The 17351-nt window shown below is 41.0% G+C and overlaps 1 protein-coding gene across 2 annotated transcripts in view; it reads right to left on the bottom strand.

Moving 5' to 3' along the window:
• Positions 1–17351, bottom strand: part of AIG1 (androgen induced 1) — an 82496-nt gene that overhangs the window by 25670 nt on the left and 39475 nt on the right. The window contains exon 4 of one of the 2 annotated variants that reach the window (XM_033143915.1): positions 11622–11774. The exons of the other annotated variant lie outside the window; for it this stretch is intronic. Within the exon in view, the coding sequence (XP_032999806.1) occupies positions 11637–11774 (138 nt within the window). The 3' untranslated portion in view covers positions 11622–11636. Of the gene's footprint in view, positions 1–11621; positions 11775–17351 lie in introns of those variants that run through there. 2 annotated transcript variants of the gene reach the window in all.

The following is a 17351-nucleotide window of genomic DNA, read 5'->3' as shown; positions in this document are numbered from 1 at the left end:
CTTCAGACTACTAACAATGAAACTTACAGGTATCTGTTACTGTTAAAGAGATTCAGTAGCTTTGCCTATATTCCCATAACAGACACCTGTTTTCCTTTTTTTTAAAAAATGATATTACTGAGGCCACAACCTTTTAGTTCCATCCAGGGAACAAACACAGCTTCACAAGGCAGGGATCAATTAAAAAACAAACTCAAAAGGTTTCCATCTGACTATTGGATTCTGAACCTTTGATGGAGCTTTTGCGTTTTCAGCGGTGACTCCCCTCCTCTTCAATGCTGAATATGGACAGTGCAGCAACGCAGCAACTATTTTAAAGGTTTTTGATCATCATATATAACTAAGCAGCAGCAGCTCTTTGAAGAGGTAGGTAGCACCCAACAGGGCAGGAAGGCAACCTGAGAATGAGCTCAAAGAGCCCCAGAAGTCCTTGGGAACACCTGAGGACATCAAAAGAGGAAAACTCCAGGCACATCACCACCTCCGGAATTAGCTATTCTCTCCAGTCCCCAAGGTGTTTGCCTGAGGAAGCAGGAGTCACGAAGCAGAGGAAATGTTTTAGGATTAGAAGACATTGCTGAATTTGATCAAGCAGAACACAGTACAAAGCAGAGCTCTTGGCTGAGGTGGTACACGAGCTCCATTTCCTCCCTTATCACTTAATAGGGCTTGAGAGCGAAATGGTATTGCAGCAACCACACAACTGAGTCTCAAAATGGTCATTTGACCAATACTTCCCATACGTTTCTACCTTATTTACATTGCTCTAACATGATAACTTTGCTCTACATTCATTATAAGAATTGACATCTGGTGTATACTACTCTGTAACAGCAATACTATCCAGTTTTCTCCATTCACATGGCATTTAACGCAGTCTCAAACACAGTTCAAGCTGCTGCAAGGCTCACAAAACCAAGATAATGGATGTCCTTCTTTCTCTTGAAAACATGTCACTCTTTATTACTAATATGGATGCCACTTCTGCAGAGGAAGAAAATGTGGTGACATTATAAATCCTACAATTGGCTTGGCTTTGTAAGACTGCATAAACACAGCTCATCCATACTAAACTCCTTGTTCTTTTCTTCTAATTAGAATTCTTCCTCATGTGTGCTAACATATACACAGTCTCGCCTACATATATAGAATCTTTCACACATACACAGGCATATCATTCTATAAAAGTTTACTTTAAAGGCAGCTAAAACATTTATTCTTACCATTTTTTACCTCACCACTCAAACAAGTTCCCAAGTTGCCAGAATGCAAAAGGACAGTAGCAGATAATCCAGCCAAATTTGTAAATTGTAATTCAAAAAGTTATTAAATACTTCAATTGTGATTTCATGAACATGGTGTTAACAGTGTGTCTGTAAATGACTAGAGACCAATTCTGGAGCCACACGTCCTTCCACAGTGGGGACATAGGATAGGAGTTGATCACAGTGAGGATTTGCCAAACGTGCCTTCTTCTTAGCTCGTTTCATCCTGAGTTCACGTGCTTTCAAAATTCATGACACCTTTGGTAAAGGCTGTTCTCCAATTCGAGCGCTCCCCTCTGTACCTACAACTTTGCCAGGCCTTTGCTTCTGCCTTGTTGACCTTTCCTGCTGACATATTACCCCTCTTCAATAAATTCAGAATACTGCTACTAAAATAATTTTATTGCCTAACTATGTTAACCTTGTCACAAGCCCCTACACTTGCTCTCTGTCACTTAGGGAGCCCTAGTTCTACATTTATGCTCTCCTAATCATGTCTCATTTTCAAGGGGGGGGGGAAATACACACACTTAAACTTTCATTTGCCTCTCAGTTAAACCCCTAGTCCCAAATATGCAAGCACCACCAATTTCATTTGGGCACGATACAAAAGAATGACTTGTCCAAGGCCGCCTAATGAACATTACACAGGCTGGGTTTCCCAAAACTAAACCTGACTTTCTGTCCCCTAGATCATATTAGTCTACAATGGTTCTCTATAATATAGAGTCTATATCATTAGAACAGCGGTGGTGAACTATTTTCCTGTTAACGGCTACATTTCTTTGGGAGTAATCTGTCTGCACTACATGCTAGCACTGGATGGTGCAGGAACCAGCAGTGGGCAGGACCAGAGCCCAAAGAAGATGGGATACTTTCGTTCTCTCTTGCTTTCTGCCCCCACCTTTTTTTCTTCTCAGCCCCCAGATAAAATTAGACTGACATCCGCTGACGGTCCATTCCCTATTATTTTATTGTTAGTGCTCACTATCAGAGGAAGGAGGGGCGAAATCTTGACTTACGGATTCAGCAAATCCACTTCTCAGCACCCAGCTGCAGCATCCTGCTGCAACTATTTCCAGGAAGTACTTACAGCAGGAACCTCAGGCCAGGGACCCAAACGTGGCCCTCCATGAATCTCTATTTGCCCCCAGGCTGCCTCCCTCATTGGCTTTACTACACACCTTCCTTGCAAAAGGACTCAAGGCAATGTCTAAGCCAGGGGTCCCCAAACTAAGTTAGGCCCGGGGGCTGGATGTGGCCCAATCATCTTCTAAATCCGGCCCACAGACGGTCCGGGAATCAGCGTGTTTTTACATGAGTAGAATGTGTGCTTTTATTTAAAATGCATCTCTGGGTTATTTGTGGGGCATAGGAATTTGTTCATATTTTTTTTCAAAATACAGTCTGGCCCCCCACAAGGTCTGAGGGACAGTGGACTGGCCCTCTGCTGAAAAAGTTTGCTGACCCCTGGTCTAAGCAATTTAATGCTGCTTGCTTGTGTAGTGTGGTGTCTGAGTGTGGAAATCTCTGGCTTTTGCGTGGCTGGACTGCAGTCCATGTAGTTCTCAGCATTAAAAATCTCCCCCTCTCCCATTAGGGCCTGGAGTTTTCTTCTCTGAACCACAGAGCATACAAAATAAGGAGCTGGTGCCTCTGGTTTATGATTTGAGACAGTGCCTGGGCCTTCTGACACTATTAACATAATGATTAGATTGACAATTTAGAACCATAAACATTGGGTTTCCTCTTCCTAGAACTTCCTAGAGCTCAAGCCAGAAACAGCTACTTGAAGTTGATTTTATGGTAATGTGGTCTCACCGCATAAAGCAGAGCAACCGAAAATCACCGTGAGGTGGAGTGAGGACAGCACATTTGTGTTCATGCATGTGGCAGGCCACGGCTTTCATTCAATGGAACAGAATGTGACAAAAGGACTGCAGCTAGGTGGCAGAGCAACTGCAGAAGGTCCCATGATCTAGCTAGGAATATCCTCTGTCTGAAGCCCTGGAGAGTGGCTGCCAATCAGTGTAGACCCGGTATAGCCAACATGGTATTTTGTTTTGGATTTCAACATTCATCAGCCCCAGCCAGGTTGGTCAATGGCTAGGGATGGTGGGAGTTGTAGTCCAAAATATTTGGAGGGCACCACTCTGGCTGCACTGAGCAGATGTACGGATGGTCTCTCTCAGTGCCTTCACCTCCTATGTTCCTAGAGAACATACAGGAAAGGAATTAACAGCCTGTGGTAATCAGCAATAGGAGAAAGAAAACTATTGTTTTCCTCCTCACCCCATTGGAACCTGTATTTATCAGCAGTTGGTCATCCACAGCAAACTGCAAATTACTTCCTTGTACAAGAGGTTTTTCAGGTTTCTCAAAGATTAACTACACACGGGCTAGATGACTGGCTGCTGGTAGAGACGGGGGAAGAAGGGGAAAGAAAGCAAAAGAGGATTCCTGTAATCTTTTGTGTTTGAACTGTTCAGCGGCGTCACAACCCCCCACCTCCACAGTCACAGGTGCAGATGACTGTACACAGCAATAATCTTGGCTTGGCTTCTTCTTGATCGTACATTCCTTTCAGTTCAGCTACACCACTTTCCCACATGACCTCATCTTTTATCCCCTTACGATGATCAGTCTGTTGGGCCAAGCAGTTGCTCCTCTTAAATGCCCGGGAATGGCTCCCTGCCACCAGGGCTGCGACGCCCTCGCATGTTTTCCCGGACGAGATCCCCAAATAGGCTCCTGGGACTAGAGAAACATTTTGGCAAGACAGCCCCTACATGCCCATGATCTTTTGAAGGACCGAAAATAGGAAATATGGCTAAGGACCTCTTCAGAGGCACAAGCAAATCAAGGTAGAAAAGAATGTGACAGTGATTCATAGGGGTTTTCATGGGCAAATGCCCAAGTAAAGTGGTAGCAAAACAGTGGTATGTTGAACAAATCTTGGCTACAACCCAGCAGAGCTTCCCCATGACCAACTATGGGGGAAAAGAATGCCCTATGCTGTCAGAGCTCCATCTGCCATCACTGGCAGAGGGAATCCAGGGGTGAAGGGAAGTTCTTCACCACAGTCATTATTTTAATAGCGGGTACTGATATCACCAAACAAACAAGAGAGCACTCCAATTGGTGAACAGATGAGATGTCATGCAATAGTGGAACTGTAGAAATCTACTAACTACATAAGCTTTCTTATTCCAGATATGTCTTCTATTCACTGTTTATGCTTTATTGTGTTCTCCTCAGATTCTAGACATGTCAACGTGTTCTATTAAGCTAGGTATTATTGCCTTGCTCATAAGCATGAGACTGCTAGATAGTTTAGTACACCTTTTCAGATGGTAAGTCAGACTCTAAAAACAGGGTTGAAGAGCTTCCCTTAAGTTCTGCATCACTCCTACTAGGAGCTCCTGAATGGAACCAACCCCAGTTGGCCTTGTGTTTGGTGCCAAATTTAAAAGGTAACGGCTCAGCTTGCCAAAGATCACTGGAAGTACACCTGAAGGCTCCTGATTTTACGTTAACAGCTGGAGCTTTAACTGTCCCACACCTGACAGCATACGATGCCAGGCATAGAAGGGCATGATTGCAGGAAATGCCCTTGTGGGGCACATTAGGGCCCCTGGTGGGCCTTACTGAACCCATGGGCTGGAGGTTCCCATCCTGCTCTAACTACTACACCCCAATGACCTCTCAGATTTGCAAAAGCCCTTGCTCTGAGCCTCACTCAGTCCAGAGTAGATGCTTCCTATCTGCAAATAGGGCCTTCTCGGTAGTGGCACCCTCTCTGTGGAACACCCTCCCTTCAGATGTCAAGGAGATAAAGAATTACACAACTTTTAGAAGACATCTGAAGGCAGCCCTGAATCGGGAGGTTTTTAACGCTTGATGTTTTATGTTTTTAGATATAATCTAAGCCGCCCAGAGTGGCTGGGAAAACCCAGCCAGATGGGTGGGGTATAAATGTAGTAATAATAATAATAATAATAATAGTCATCATCATCATCCACAAAAGCTTGACAATTGCACAGAGAAATAAAATAAAAGCAGTATTTCTCTTTCACTCTTCCATTCCAGCTCCAAATTACGAGAACTGTTTTGACAAAGCATCAGCTGCCACAACAAACTCCATTTTGAGAACTGTTATTGACCCTTGAGATAATCAACAGCTTATACATATGATCTGGACACTTTCCCATTCCTTAGCCAATAATAGATCAGTGAAGTAGCCTAATGTCTGTTTATGTCTATTAACCCTACACTTGAAATCAGACAAAATGTTAAGCAATAGTAGAATGTAAAATAATTATAACAGAAAGCATTATATAACCTTCTCTGATATTGTTACCAAAAATGTCATGCCAAAAGTTGAGGTGCTCATGCAAAATGAATCACATTATTTGGCACTAATCAGTCTCATCTATTTTCCCCACCCTCCACATCCATAGTGCCTTAAAAAGCGGTATGTGGAAGGGATACAACCTGGAGCAGATGGCCCAAGGATGCCACAGTGAACGGATGCCTACTGCTGCTGGGCTCAGCAGAGATGGAAATTTATGGCTGCCAATTTGGCTTGGCTTGAGATATGTCCTACAGACCGTGCAGCAGACTCAGGAAGGGCAAGATGGTAGAGAAGTGCATAAATCACTGGCAAGTTAGTAACACAACACAGTGACAACCTTTTATGCTGGCCTCTCTCATAAATGCACATAACAAGGGCAAGAACGATGGAAGCCCTCAGCAGAGAACAGACATCTTTATGGAGGCAAAAGTCAAGAACTGGCATTTAAGAGCAAGAGTGAGGAAAAAGTTGCATATAAAATGCAGAAAGTAGAGCATACTTCAGGAGTGGTATTTCTCATTTGCAAGAGGGAGAAGCAGCAGCCAATCCTGATTTTCTAACTATTATAATCTGCTAACCGTCTGAAGGGCTTAAGTACGAAACCTTGAATACTTTGGCTTTGAGAAAAGAATGGCCAAATAGGGCAAATTTGAGATAGACCTACCAGAGGAGGCTTCTGCTTGGGGTGCCAGACAATTGGGAAAATCTAGTCAATTGAATTATTCACATTCACCTTGCACATCAATTTAAGCCACTTGTGTGCATGGACCATTACAGCTGGTTTCCAATCATTGCTCCATCCCAGTCACAAACTCTTTATGGAAAGCCTTAAGCAAATCACCACTTAACAATGAGTTGAGTATTATAAAATAGTATAACTGAAAGAGAGTAGAACACTGGCATTTGGAGATACAGACCAATCTACACACATATTTAGATATGGTTGTATTTTCACGGACTGTTCTTGTTGCAAATGTCCCTAAGTCAGACGCAAAGCAATTCATTTTTGCAAAATGCAGTTTCTTAAACTTATTTTTTTTTGTCTGCTTAGGTCTTGCTACCAGACCAGTTTTCCACAGAAGCTAAACTGCTGCTAACTGCACCACTGGTGGGACAAGCTGTGAAGTGGTTTTTCATCTTCAATGGGCCTATTGGCTAAAAAGGTGAACTGTGATGCCCAATAAAAATATGACTTCAGTCAAAAATACATCAGGAGGACTTAGGCAAGCTACTATTGCCTTAGGCCCTCATCTGCACTATGGGAATGATGATGTTGGTCTGTATTACAGGTCTGCCTTAAGTGCACCAGATGATATAAAATGTGCTATATGACTAATACACAATCAACTGTCCCCACATTAACTGAACAATCTCTGCCTTTTCCCACGATGGCTGCTTTCCGGAGATGGTCCTCTAGAAGAGAGGAAGATAGTACTGTAATGAGAACGTCCAGTGATCCTTGGAGCAACTTTCCATGAAAACAAAACACAACAACTAGTCACACAGGTTATACTGTTGACGACAGCAGGAAAGGTGGAAATGATTTGATTTTAATTTGGGTCTATATTTATAAATATCCAAATATAGAACTGCTTTGCTCTGCTTGTACAGTAAGTGGAACATTTGGCAGCCCTGTGGTCTTCTCGGTGGGATTAAGCTGAAGATTCACAATTCATTATTTATAACAGCACTCACGCTGCAAGGTACCAGAACAGAGCCACTGCAAAAAGTTCCAAGTTGTTCTAAAACCTGTATTCCACCTTTCTTTTCTGCGTGGGTGACAGAAGGATGAAGGTGAATTAGTGTCAGGAGACTAGGACTTCTGGAACCAGTCTAGGACAAGCTTTTATGCTGACAGTGGACCTTGCTATACCAGGCATAGGTAAGACAGTATACAGGGGGGAACCTGATTCCAATTAGCACAATGGAATGACTATATTTCCTGCTTCACAAAGCCTTTAACGAAAAATATTTTTATGAAGGTTAGAAAAAAGATGCTAGTAATAAATACATGTAGCTATTTAAAAAAAAATAGGACCACTCTCTTTTAAAACTACTATTCATTGATATTTATGGTGGAAAACATAATCAAAAAGATACACTCAAACCCTCCAACATTTCACAGAAGGAAAAAAATGATGCATCTACATACAAGTACTGTACCTAGGAGAGATGGCCCATGGCAGGAAAGAATTGCTCGTTGGTTACTTTATCTGATATGTTAAATTAAAAATTGCTGTATGATTATAATTCCTTATTAAGTGATCTTGAATAGACAGAGCATGTGGAACAATGTCCCACATTGCAGATATCCTCATATTCCTGTTCATCACGAATCTTAAGTTTTGCGTGAACACTGATAAGGAAGAGACAACAAGCACTAACGTAAAGGTTGCAAAACATATCAGCATGTGCATGATACAACCCAAACTGGCTGGTGGCCATACAAGAAAAATTGTCAGGGATGTGCAACTTGGCAGCTCATCAAATGACAATAGACGTTTTGAAACCACAGTTTGGTTCACACAAATCAGCAACAAGTTGCCAGGACCTCACCACCAGCATTTGTTCAGTTATGGCTGGCTTAGATAGCTAACATATGGTCCTAAAGTAGAGATTCCATGAAGGTTCTCAGCAAGCAGAAAGAACCCGGGATAGGTTAAATAACAAATTAGGCGAAGATATCTGAAAAAGCAGGGTGGTGATGCAAACTGTACATGGGATTATTAAAAGCAAATAATTTTATCAGTTTTCAAAGCTAACAAACTTCAGACTAGTTGCTTAGTTCTTTAACGAGTAGCCCACCTTAATGAACACAAATACAAGCATTTATTATTAACAAACTATATGGCCTTTATGTCCTATTATTATTTATAAAATACCATGAGCAATATGGGAAATTGGTGCAGACATTTACTTTATGATGATTTGAAATTTGAACTTGAACCAATTTGGTATGTTAGTACTCCTACTCATTTGTTCCCCTGCTTTCTTTTAATCTCATCATTTTATTTTTATTTGGTGCTTCCTCCCCATCCCTCCTTATCTCTAAAAGGCAAGCTGTTGAATTAGGTTGAATTTATTGATGGCATCATGCTGTTTTGGAGTATTTTGTATATGCTATTATGATTAGCAAAAAATAATTTACTTAAAAATAAAAAATGCAAGAGCAGGGCCACGCATCCTTTTGAGCTGCTCAGAATGCTTCGTGATGTTAGAACTAGCCAGCAGATTCTGCCTAAGTAATTGAAGACTGTATTCCGCAAGAAATGTTAATTCAATGAAAGAATGTTTATGCTATGGCAGAAAACATCTCATTTTATTCAAAAATAAATAAAACAAATGTACTTGGTGGGGGAAATATTCCTCAGTTGTTTAATCCCACAAATACAAACATTCTGTTTTACTGAATATTAAAACATCAGTGGTTTACAATACACAAGGCTTGTCGCAGAATTCAGTGGCCAGATTACTGACTAGGGCAAGATGGCCCAAATACATAAAACCAATTCTGTCATGACTACAGTGGCTACCAATTAGTTTCTGGGCTCAATTCAATGCTGCTTCTGACATATAAAGCTTTATGTGGCTCAGAACCCCAATACCTCAAGGACCACCTTTCTGCACATGAACCAATCCTGTGGTTAGCATCCAAGGAGAGGAAGAGGGTTGTGACTCGAGAAGAGGCCTTTTCAGAATTGGCTTGCTGCTTATGAATGCTCTCCCTAGGGAGGTATGCCTGGCACAATTACTACCCATCTTTAGGCACCAGGCAAAAACCTTTCTTTTTAGCCAGGCTTTCGGCCCTTAATTTGGAGTGTTTTAGGTATATCTGGCCTTTTCAGTGGGTTAGATATGTTAGACCTGCCTTTAAAGTTTGTATTCCGTTTTAGCTTAATGCTGCTTTTATTCTCTGTATTCTTTTGTAAGTCACTTTGAGTTACTTTTTGTAAAAAAACAACAACAACAACTAGTAAGTGCAATAAAAAAGTAAAAATAATAATAACCTGAGCTGTGTTGGTGAAGAATCCACTTGCTCATATTCCCTTTCTGTCACTTCAGAATGGGAGGAAGAGGCAAACATTGGTGCGGGAAATATGGCAGAAAGTTATCCGCTTTTCAGATCTCTTAATCTTCTGGTTTCAGCCACTGCCTGCATCATCCATATAAATACTGTTTTATTCTTTAGGCCATTATCAATAGCTTTGATCCGGATCCTTAGCAAGCAGCTGCTGCTTCTTTTTCTCGGCTGAGGCAAGATGCTGAAGGCATGCTACACTGTTTTACAGACAGTGTGCAGTCATTCAAAGCCACAAATTACATCACTAGCATTAGAATTTTATTTTTAAGAAGCATCCTCAATCTCTACACAGACCTCACCAGACATTTATTTAGTCTCTTAGCGCAACAAGGAAGATGTTTATTTTTAATGAAGCAAGGAGAAAGACAGTATTACATGACATCAATGCATAGAAATGCAATGATAACTATGAGTACCTTTTGCCAAAAAATCATTAACTAAAAAACAAACAAACCGCACTCCACACACAACACCCAAAAACTAGCAACATTTGGCTGTGATTCATATGACTTGAATAACTACTTCTTATTTCAGAACTTTTATGGGGCTGGTTTTTTTGGGGGGGGAGTACTTCTATGAAAACTATATATAGCTAACAAATAGTGAATGATTTTGAATAATATAATGAAATACAGTCTTATTATTTCTATAGAGAGTCTCCTTTGCTCCCCCACTAGAACAACAACAACAAAAGACAAGAAAGTTATGTTTAAAAGAGTAACTACTAAATGCACATGAGTTTGAAGAAGAACTTGTTAAGGGTATTTTTTGCTTTTACCTCAAACAGTACTTGGCATTTGAAGAGTGTGCCCAGGTGTTCAACTACTACATAATGATCTAGTAAAAGCAGTTTGTACAGCTGATTTCCAGAAATCATTTGGGAAAATGTCTCATCAAAGATATTGGGTAAGAGGATGCATTCTCTGATGGGTTTAGTAAAACAACCAGAAGCAGAGTCTAGGAGGAAATGGATAGTCTGTGCAATGGAGAGAAGTAAGAAGAGGGAGCCCCTAAAATACTGTATTGGGACCAGTGACATTTAACTTCTTCATAAATAATCTGGAGTTAGAGGTGACAAGTGAAGTAATCAAGGTTGTAGATTATATCAGATTTTGCATTGTGGTGAAGAACTCCAAAAAGATTCTCAAGATTGGGTGACTGGATATCAAAATAGTAAATGAGGTTCAATGTAAGTATGTGTTAAAGTAATGCACACACTGACCAAAAATAAATTAATTATAACTACATGCATACCTTTATGTGATTTGAAGTAGAAGTGGCTAACCAGGGGTCTGATCTGGGGTTCATGGTGACTAGCTCAATGACAACTTCAACTCAAATGAGCAGCACTGTGAAAAGGGCAGATTACACGCTAGGGAAAAGGGACTGAAAATAAAAACTGCCAGGTTGGCAATACCCTTAAACAAATCTATGATACAGCCACATTTGAAATGCCGTGTACAGTTCTGGAAGCCCCCATCCCAAATAGAATATTGTCGATTTGTAGAAGTTGCAGAAACCAAAATCGTTGGGGAGTTGGAACACCTTCACGCTAATAAAAAACTTTTATGTGTGTGGAGCTTTTAAATTAAGAAACGCCACAATTACTAAGGCTAAAATGACAGGACATAAGATCATACATGGTTTACATTGGCAGAGAGAAGCTTTTCAATTGCTCATGTAATATTAGAGTCCAGGGTCTGGTAGTAAATTTAGGAAAGACAAAAGAAAAGTACTGGTTCACCCTGAACACAATTAATTTATGGGCTTCACTGCCACAAGATGCAGTAATGGCCACTAGCTTAGATTACATTTAAGAAGAGTTAGAAAAAATCATGGAGCACAGATCTACCAGAGGCCATTTGTCATAATGGCTCTATGGACACCCACTGCATATCAGCAGCTGAGGAGCAACAGCGGGAGAAGGCTATTACCTTTATGACCTGCTTGTGAGCTTCCTGGAGGCATCTGTTTGGCCACTGTGGGAAGCAAGAAGCTGGACTTTGGCCTGATCCAGCAGGGCTCTTCTTGCGTCTCTCACATTCATAATCTTGTTGTAATCCTTACACCAACCCTGCAAGGTATTATTATCCCCATACTGCTGAAGCTGGACTGAGGATAAGAGAGAGTGGCTTGCCTACGGTAATTTAGTCAGTTAAGTGAAGTGAGATTCAATGAGCTGGGAATTCCTGACTGCTAGTTCCACCAGACCAGTGTTTTTCAACCACTGTTCCGCAGCACACTAGTGTGCCGCGAGATGTTGCCTGGTGTGCCGTGGGAAATTACTTTATATATAATCAATATAGGCACAGAGTTAAATTTTTTAACATTTTCTAATGGTGGTGTGCCTCATGATTTTTTTCATGAAACAAGTGTGCCTTTGCCCAAAAAAGGTTGAAAAACACTGCACCAGACTATACCAGTTGCAATAAGCTAAATGACATAATTCAATTTGATCTTTTTCAGTACAAGTGTGAAGCTGGACTACTAGCTATTTGTGTAGTTAAAATAGAACCTCTTTTCTTGTGCTCATACCCCCAAAGTTAGTTAGTTAGTGCAAAGTATTTGTTAAGATTTTAAAAGCATAGTATTTGTTAAGATTTTAAAAGCAGAGTAGTGAGTAAACCACTGCTCTTGTTTGAGTTGCATTGTGTAGCTATGCATTCATAGAACACACATATAGAGTATCAAAACTCAGCTGCTTATATCTAATAGTATCTGGAATATCTTTTGTCACTTCACTATGGTATTCTTTCCCCATCTCCCTGTAATATTGTATGGAATTGTTAATACAGGGCAACATTACCGGTATGTGCTGATTTCCTGGTCTTACTGCTCTCTGGAAAACCATTCAACAAAATTGCTTGGTGCATAAATCCAAACTCTCTCTCTCACTCTCTTTTTAAACTTCATTGTGTTTTCTGACTCCAACCTTGTATAATATTTTGGAAAAAGTTACCCTTTTCTGTACTGAGCAGAGTAAATATTTTGTCAGTTGTTAAGGATGAGCTACAGAGCAAGGCCCAGCAATGTATCCAAATTCAGCAGGGAGACTTGGAAACTGCTTTAGAACTTTGTTCCAGATTCTGATTGGTAAAATACTTCAGAGGCCAGCAGAAATACCAGCCATTCAACCAATTCAGGAAAAGATGAGTGAATCTTTTCATATCAGTCCACCCTTCCCCCTTGCAGTGCAGGTTTTAAAATCAAAGTAAATTTCTGTAACAGGAAAAATAAGTTCCTCCAGTAATTGTTTAGCCAACTGGTGATGGTTTATTAATGGGAAGCATGCACATTGCTACTGATGAGCAGAACTATGCTATGGATGGAGGAAAACAGAAAACATTCCAATTTGATAAGGAAATATGGCTGTATGGCACTGTAAAATTGTGCCTGTATCAAATTAACAAATACATTGAAACAGAAACCCACATGTTGCAAATATTGGTAGCAAAATTAGGTAGCTGTTTCAAAAGGTGTGGCCATTTGGCCATAGACAAGCAGATGTCCTAAATGAATATGCTGTAATTTGTGTCATGTTAATGACCCAAGATGTTGGCTAACCTGAAATTCAAGTAAATTGGAGTACTGTTTAGAAGGTTATCCTGACAATGAACACACACACACACACACACACACACACACACACATATTATTCTATTTGGTACCCTCAAATCAAGATCAACCACTCAAGGCCCCATTACCTTGAGACACTGACTTTCCAGCAGCTGTGTAGGGCATTTGTTGAACTAAGGTTACAACAGATGCTCTCAGCGTATTTAGAGGGAAGATACCTGAGAATTCCCCATATGTATATAAAAAGGTGCTGCTGTGGGAAGAACTCTCCCTCCAAACAACAATAATAAAACAATCAATCACTATCAAAACTACAAAGCAGTGCACAACTTCTTAAAGCTTTTCATCCCCTTCTCCATAATTACACCAAAATAAAATTGCTTTCACTTGCCATCTAAAAGAAAAGTGGGGGTAGCCAACTTCTCTGGGAAGGATATTCCAATGGCTGGGAGCCATTACGGAAAAGTCCCTGTCCTTGATTGCAACTGGCTTTATTTCTGATAGCAGGAGCATAGCCTTCAAGAGTGATTTCAGCACATAAGGAGGACAATATGAGTGGAGCCAAACCTTTACTTATCCTGGTATCAGGGATACTTAGAGCTTTGAAGTCAACACCAGAACTGGTGCTTAAAAACCAGCTGGAAGCCAGTAAAATTCTTTAAGCACAGGTTTAATGCACTCAGTATGGAAATTCCCATGGAAATTCAGATTGAAAAACCTGGTCGCCATGTCCTGGATCATTTGTACTTTCCAAATACTTATTAAAGGCAGCCTCATGGAAAGCTCATTGCCAAGACATGATTAACTGTGGCCAGATTTTCTTTCCTCAGAAGAGGGTGCAGCTGGCACACCAGCTGAAATATAAAAAATTTTAAATGTACAAAGCAAAAAATAAACAAATAACTAATTTACATGAAAGCTTAATGTCAAACAAGGACAGAGGAAAACACAAGCACTTTGCCACCCATAGGTGGCAAAATGAGGACTGAATTGCACCTTAAGCAGAATCAAAGCTGGAGTGGATTTTAGTCATTTCATCATTAAAATGCTTCACAAAACATATCATTGTGGGTAACAACTTAGTGTAATAAGCGCTCCACCACACACAAAATCTCCATTTGCAAGCACAATGGTGGCAGAAGATTAGCCCATGGAGTAGGCTTTAAAATCAGCTGGTCCAGGAGGCTACCATCATCAGTGATATCGCAAGCCACAGAGAGATCAATAAGCAGGAACAAGGTTGCATTTCCCTCATCCCACTCTCTGAAGAGGAAAATTGAACTCTTACAAGCTATAGCCACACCATTGCCTGAACCACTGAAACCACACTGCTTCAGTTGTGCAAAGAATCTAAGACAGAACTGGAAGTAGACTAATGCCAGCTATCTCAGGCAACGAAGTTTAATAACACAGACTATTAGCAGTGTGATTCAGGAGGGAGTTCTTTCTGCAGATGTCTTCCCATTCAGCAACCTGGCATTTAGCACCAGCTTGGTGGTCCATTGACATGGCAACTGAATACTCTTGGCTGAGAGGATGATAGCAAGTAAAGCTGGGAGGCCTTGGGTAAACTGATATGCCACACAAACTCGCTGTGAGGTAAAAACATTGTTCTGAGCTCCATCAAAGAAGGGAAAGATGGAAAAAATTAAAACAACTCAGTTCTGAAACCCTCCTTGGAACAGCCTGGGAACAAAACAAAACAAAACCCTGATCTGTGGAGGCCTCGGAACAATTCCAGCTCCTGCTTCCTGACATTACATTCAATCATTTCTGTTATCCAATGCCTTCTCTTTGATTCAGATCTAAGACTAGATAATACTGAATCTTCATTTCAAGGCCACAGCTGCTCTCTTGCCTCTGATCCTCCTGCTGTCTCAGTCATTCCATCAATGTTCGCATCCAGCTTCTGACAAGAATTTGTATCCTTTGAAACAAAGTTTGTTAGACAAATTACACATTTTTTTGGAGTGGTGGGGAGAGGGGGGCAGCTTGCTTTGGTTATGCTCAATACACCTCTGCAATATGAGTTTGATGACAGTGTGGTTTTACTGGACCTTAATGATCCAGTACATGAAAAGATACAAGTTGGGCCTTACTCTAGTTTCAGCCAAAGAAAGAGAGCTTCCTGTAGTAAATTTAGGAAACTTATATACTGCTTTTCACTTCCATAAAGAACTATCAATGTATTGTTGCATGCCACCCCAATCTCTAAGTGGCATGAGATTCCAGGGGGTCTAGGTACTGACCCAGGGTTCATGTTTCCTTCTGGAATGACACACAGTGGAGACTGTGGTGTCTTTGTGATATATGGTTTATTTACACATTTATACAACCTGAGCCTGCGATGCAGAGGCTTACAGCATCAATACCCAAAAAGGGTATTGCTTCTCCCATAACTGCAACCTTCAATTCAAACAGAAATCAAACATTGTGCTCTCTCTCTCTCTCTCTCTCTCTCCCCCCCCCCCCCAGTTTGCTGCATTTCTTCTAGCTCACATTCATTTTTAACTCTCAACTCTGGCTTTCTAACTACCAGCGTATTGAGCACCCACCTGCTGTTTCACACAAAACCCTTTGCTTTGTTCCCCTTGATGGTCCATCACCCAGGCGATCACTTCATCAGGAGGCTAGCCCTGCTTATATTTTAACACTTGCTGGATCCAGGGTTTAGAAGAGTCTGGCATACAGCCTGCCCCCACCCCCAAACTCATAACAGTTGTGTTAGAGAGAAATAACGGTGGGTGCTCTAAAGGTGGGACATGCAAACTGGCAAATCAAAGCAATTAATGCATTTACATTGACAACAAAATTTAAGCACAGTAAATTATTTTAAGGAAAAAAAGGTAAAAACATAAATGATCACTTTAAAAAAAACATAAAAGGTTTCTGGAAAGAGTTAGTGTCAGTACAATCGATGAGACAGGCAGTGTGTTATTGGAACTTTGAAAAGAGTAGCAAAAGGGAGTCTGAAAGCATGAAAACCACCCACCCACTCTCAGTAGCAACTATCTCAGAGGAAATTCTCTTCCTCCCCCTGCTCTTCCGACTACCAGCAGCTGCAAAAGATGTCTGGGAAGTATGGACAGGTGGTCACATATTTCATATTACACTGCAAAGGTCTAATTTTGAAGTGTGAAAGCAGACACTGATAAGACTGCTTTCTCTGACTGGAGGGTGAATAACTCCTTTGCACATTACATCACATCATGGGTTTTGACAGTCTTTCACTATTAAAAGCAAACAATTGCCACAATCACTGGCAGGCAAGTGACTTTTGGGGTTGTGTGTGAAAGGCAGACAGACCGGTCTTGCTGCAAGGCTTTGGAACAGGAGCTTCATAATCAAATTGCCACTGAAGCCGTCTTAAAAAGACAACAGCAGCAAACATACCCGGTACACAAAATGTCTGATAGAATAGTCAAACACAGCAGAACAATATCACTGTCCACATTCAGACCGTATAACTATATGAAAAATCAACACAGCAGTAGGATAAACATTAATCATGGGATAATAAAGAAAAATTACAGGATGGGATCCGATGTAGTGACAGCAGCCTTCTCCTTTCTCTCCTCCCCTCTGCAGCCCCTTGTGTACCCCTTAAAATATGCAACGGAGGGTTCAGGGACCCTTCATAACAGAGCTGAGGGGGCACATCAGGAGCTGGAACAGGGAGAAAAGGTGCTGGGCATCCTGTTGCACAAGCAAATTTCTTTAAGCAAGTGGATGGACATCATTGGATGTCACACATATTGTATTAGAGTGGGCCACTGACAGCACAATTTAATGCATGCTTACTCAAAAGGAAATCCCTCTGTGTTCAAAGAGGCTTACTCATAAGTAAGTGTGTACAGAATCCTGAGGTACTTGAGGGCTCACAAATTACCGGTACGTGATATTTTGTATAGCAATTGTGCTATATAGATAATATATGGTTAAAAATGAGGCAACTCTTGAAAATAAAGGCCAGATTCAACTAATCCAGTGCCCTAGCAGCGCAAGGACTCCTGCCAGTATAATGGGGCTTGCCCCTTTGTCCTGCTCCCATGCCCCCTTACACCTTCCCCATATC

This window comes from Lacerta agilis, chromosome 3, assembly GCF_009819535.1.
Source record: "Lacerta agilis isolate rLacAgi1 chromosome 3, rLacAgi1.pri, whole genome shotgun sequence".
NCBI lineage: Eukaryota > Metazoa > Chordata > Lepidosauria > Squamata > Lacertidae > Lacerta > Lacerta agilis.
Note: the sequence above shows the minus strand (reverse complement) of the source record. Positions and strands in the feature narration are given on the sequence as shown.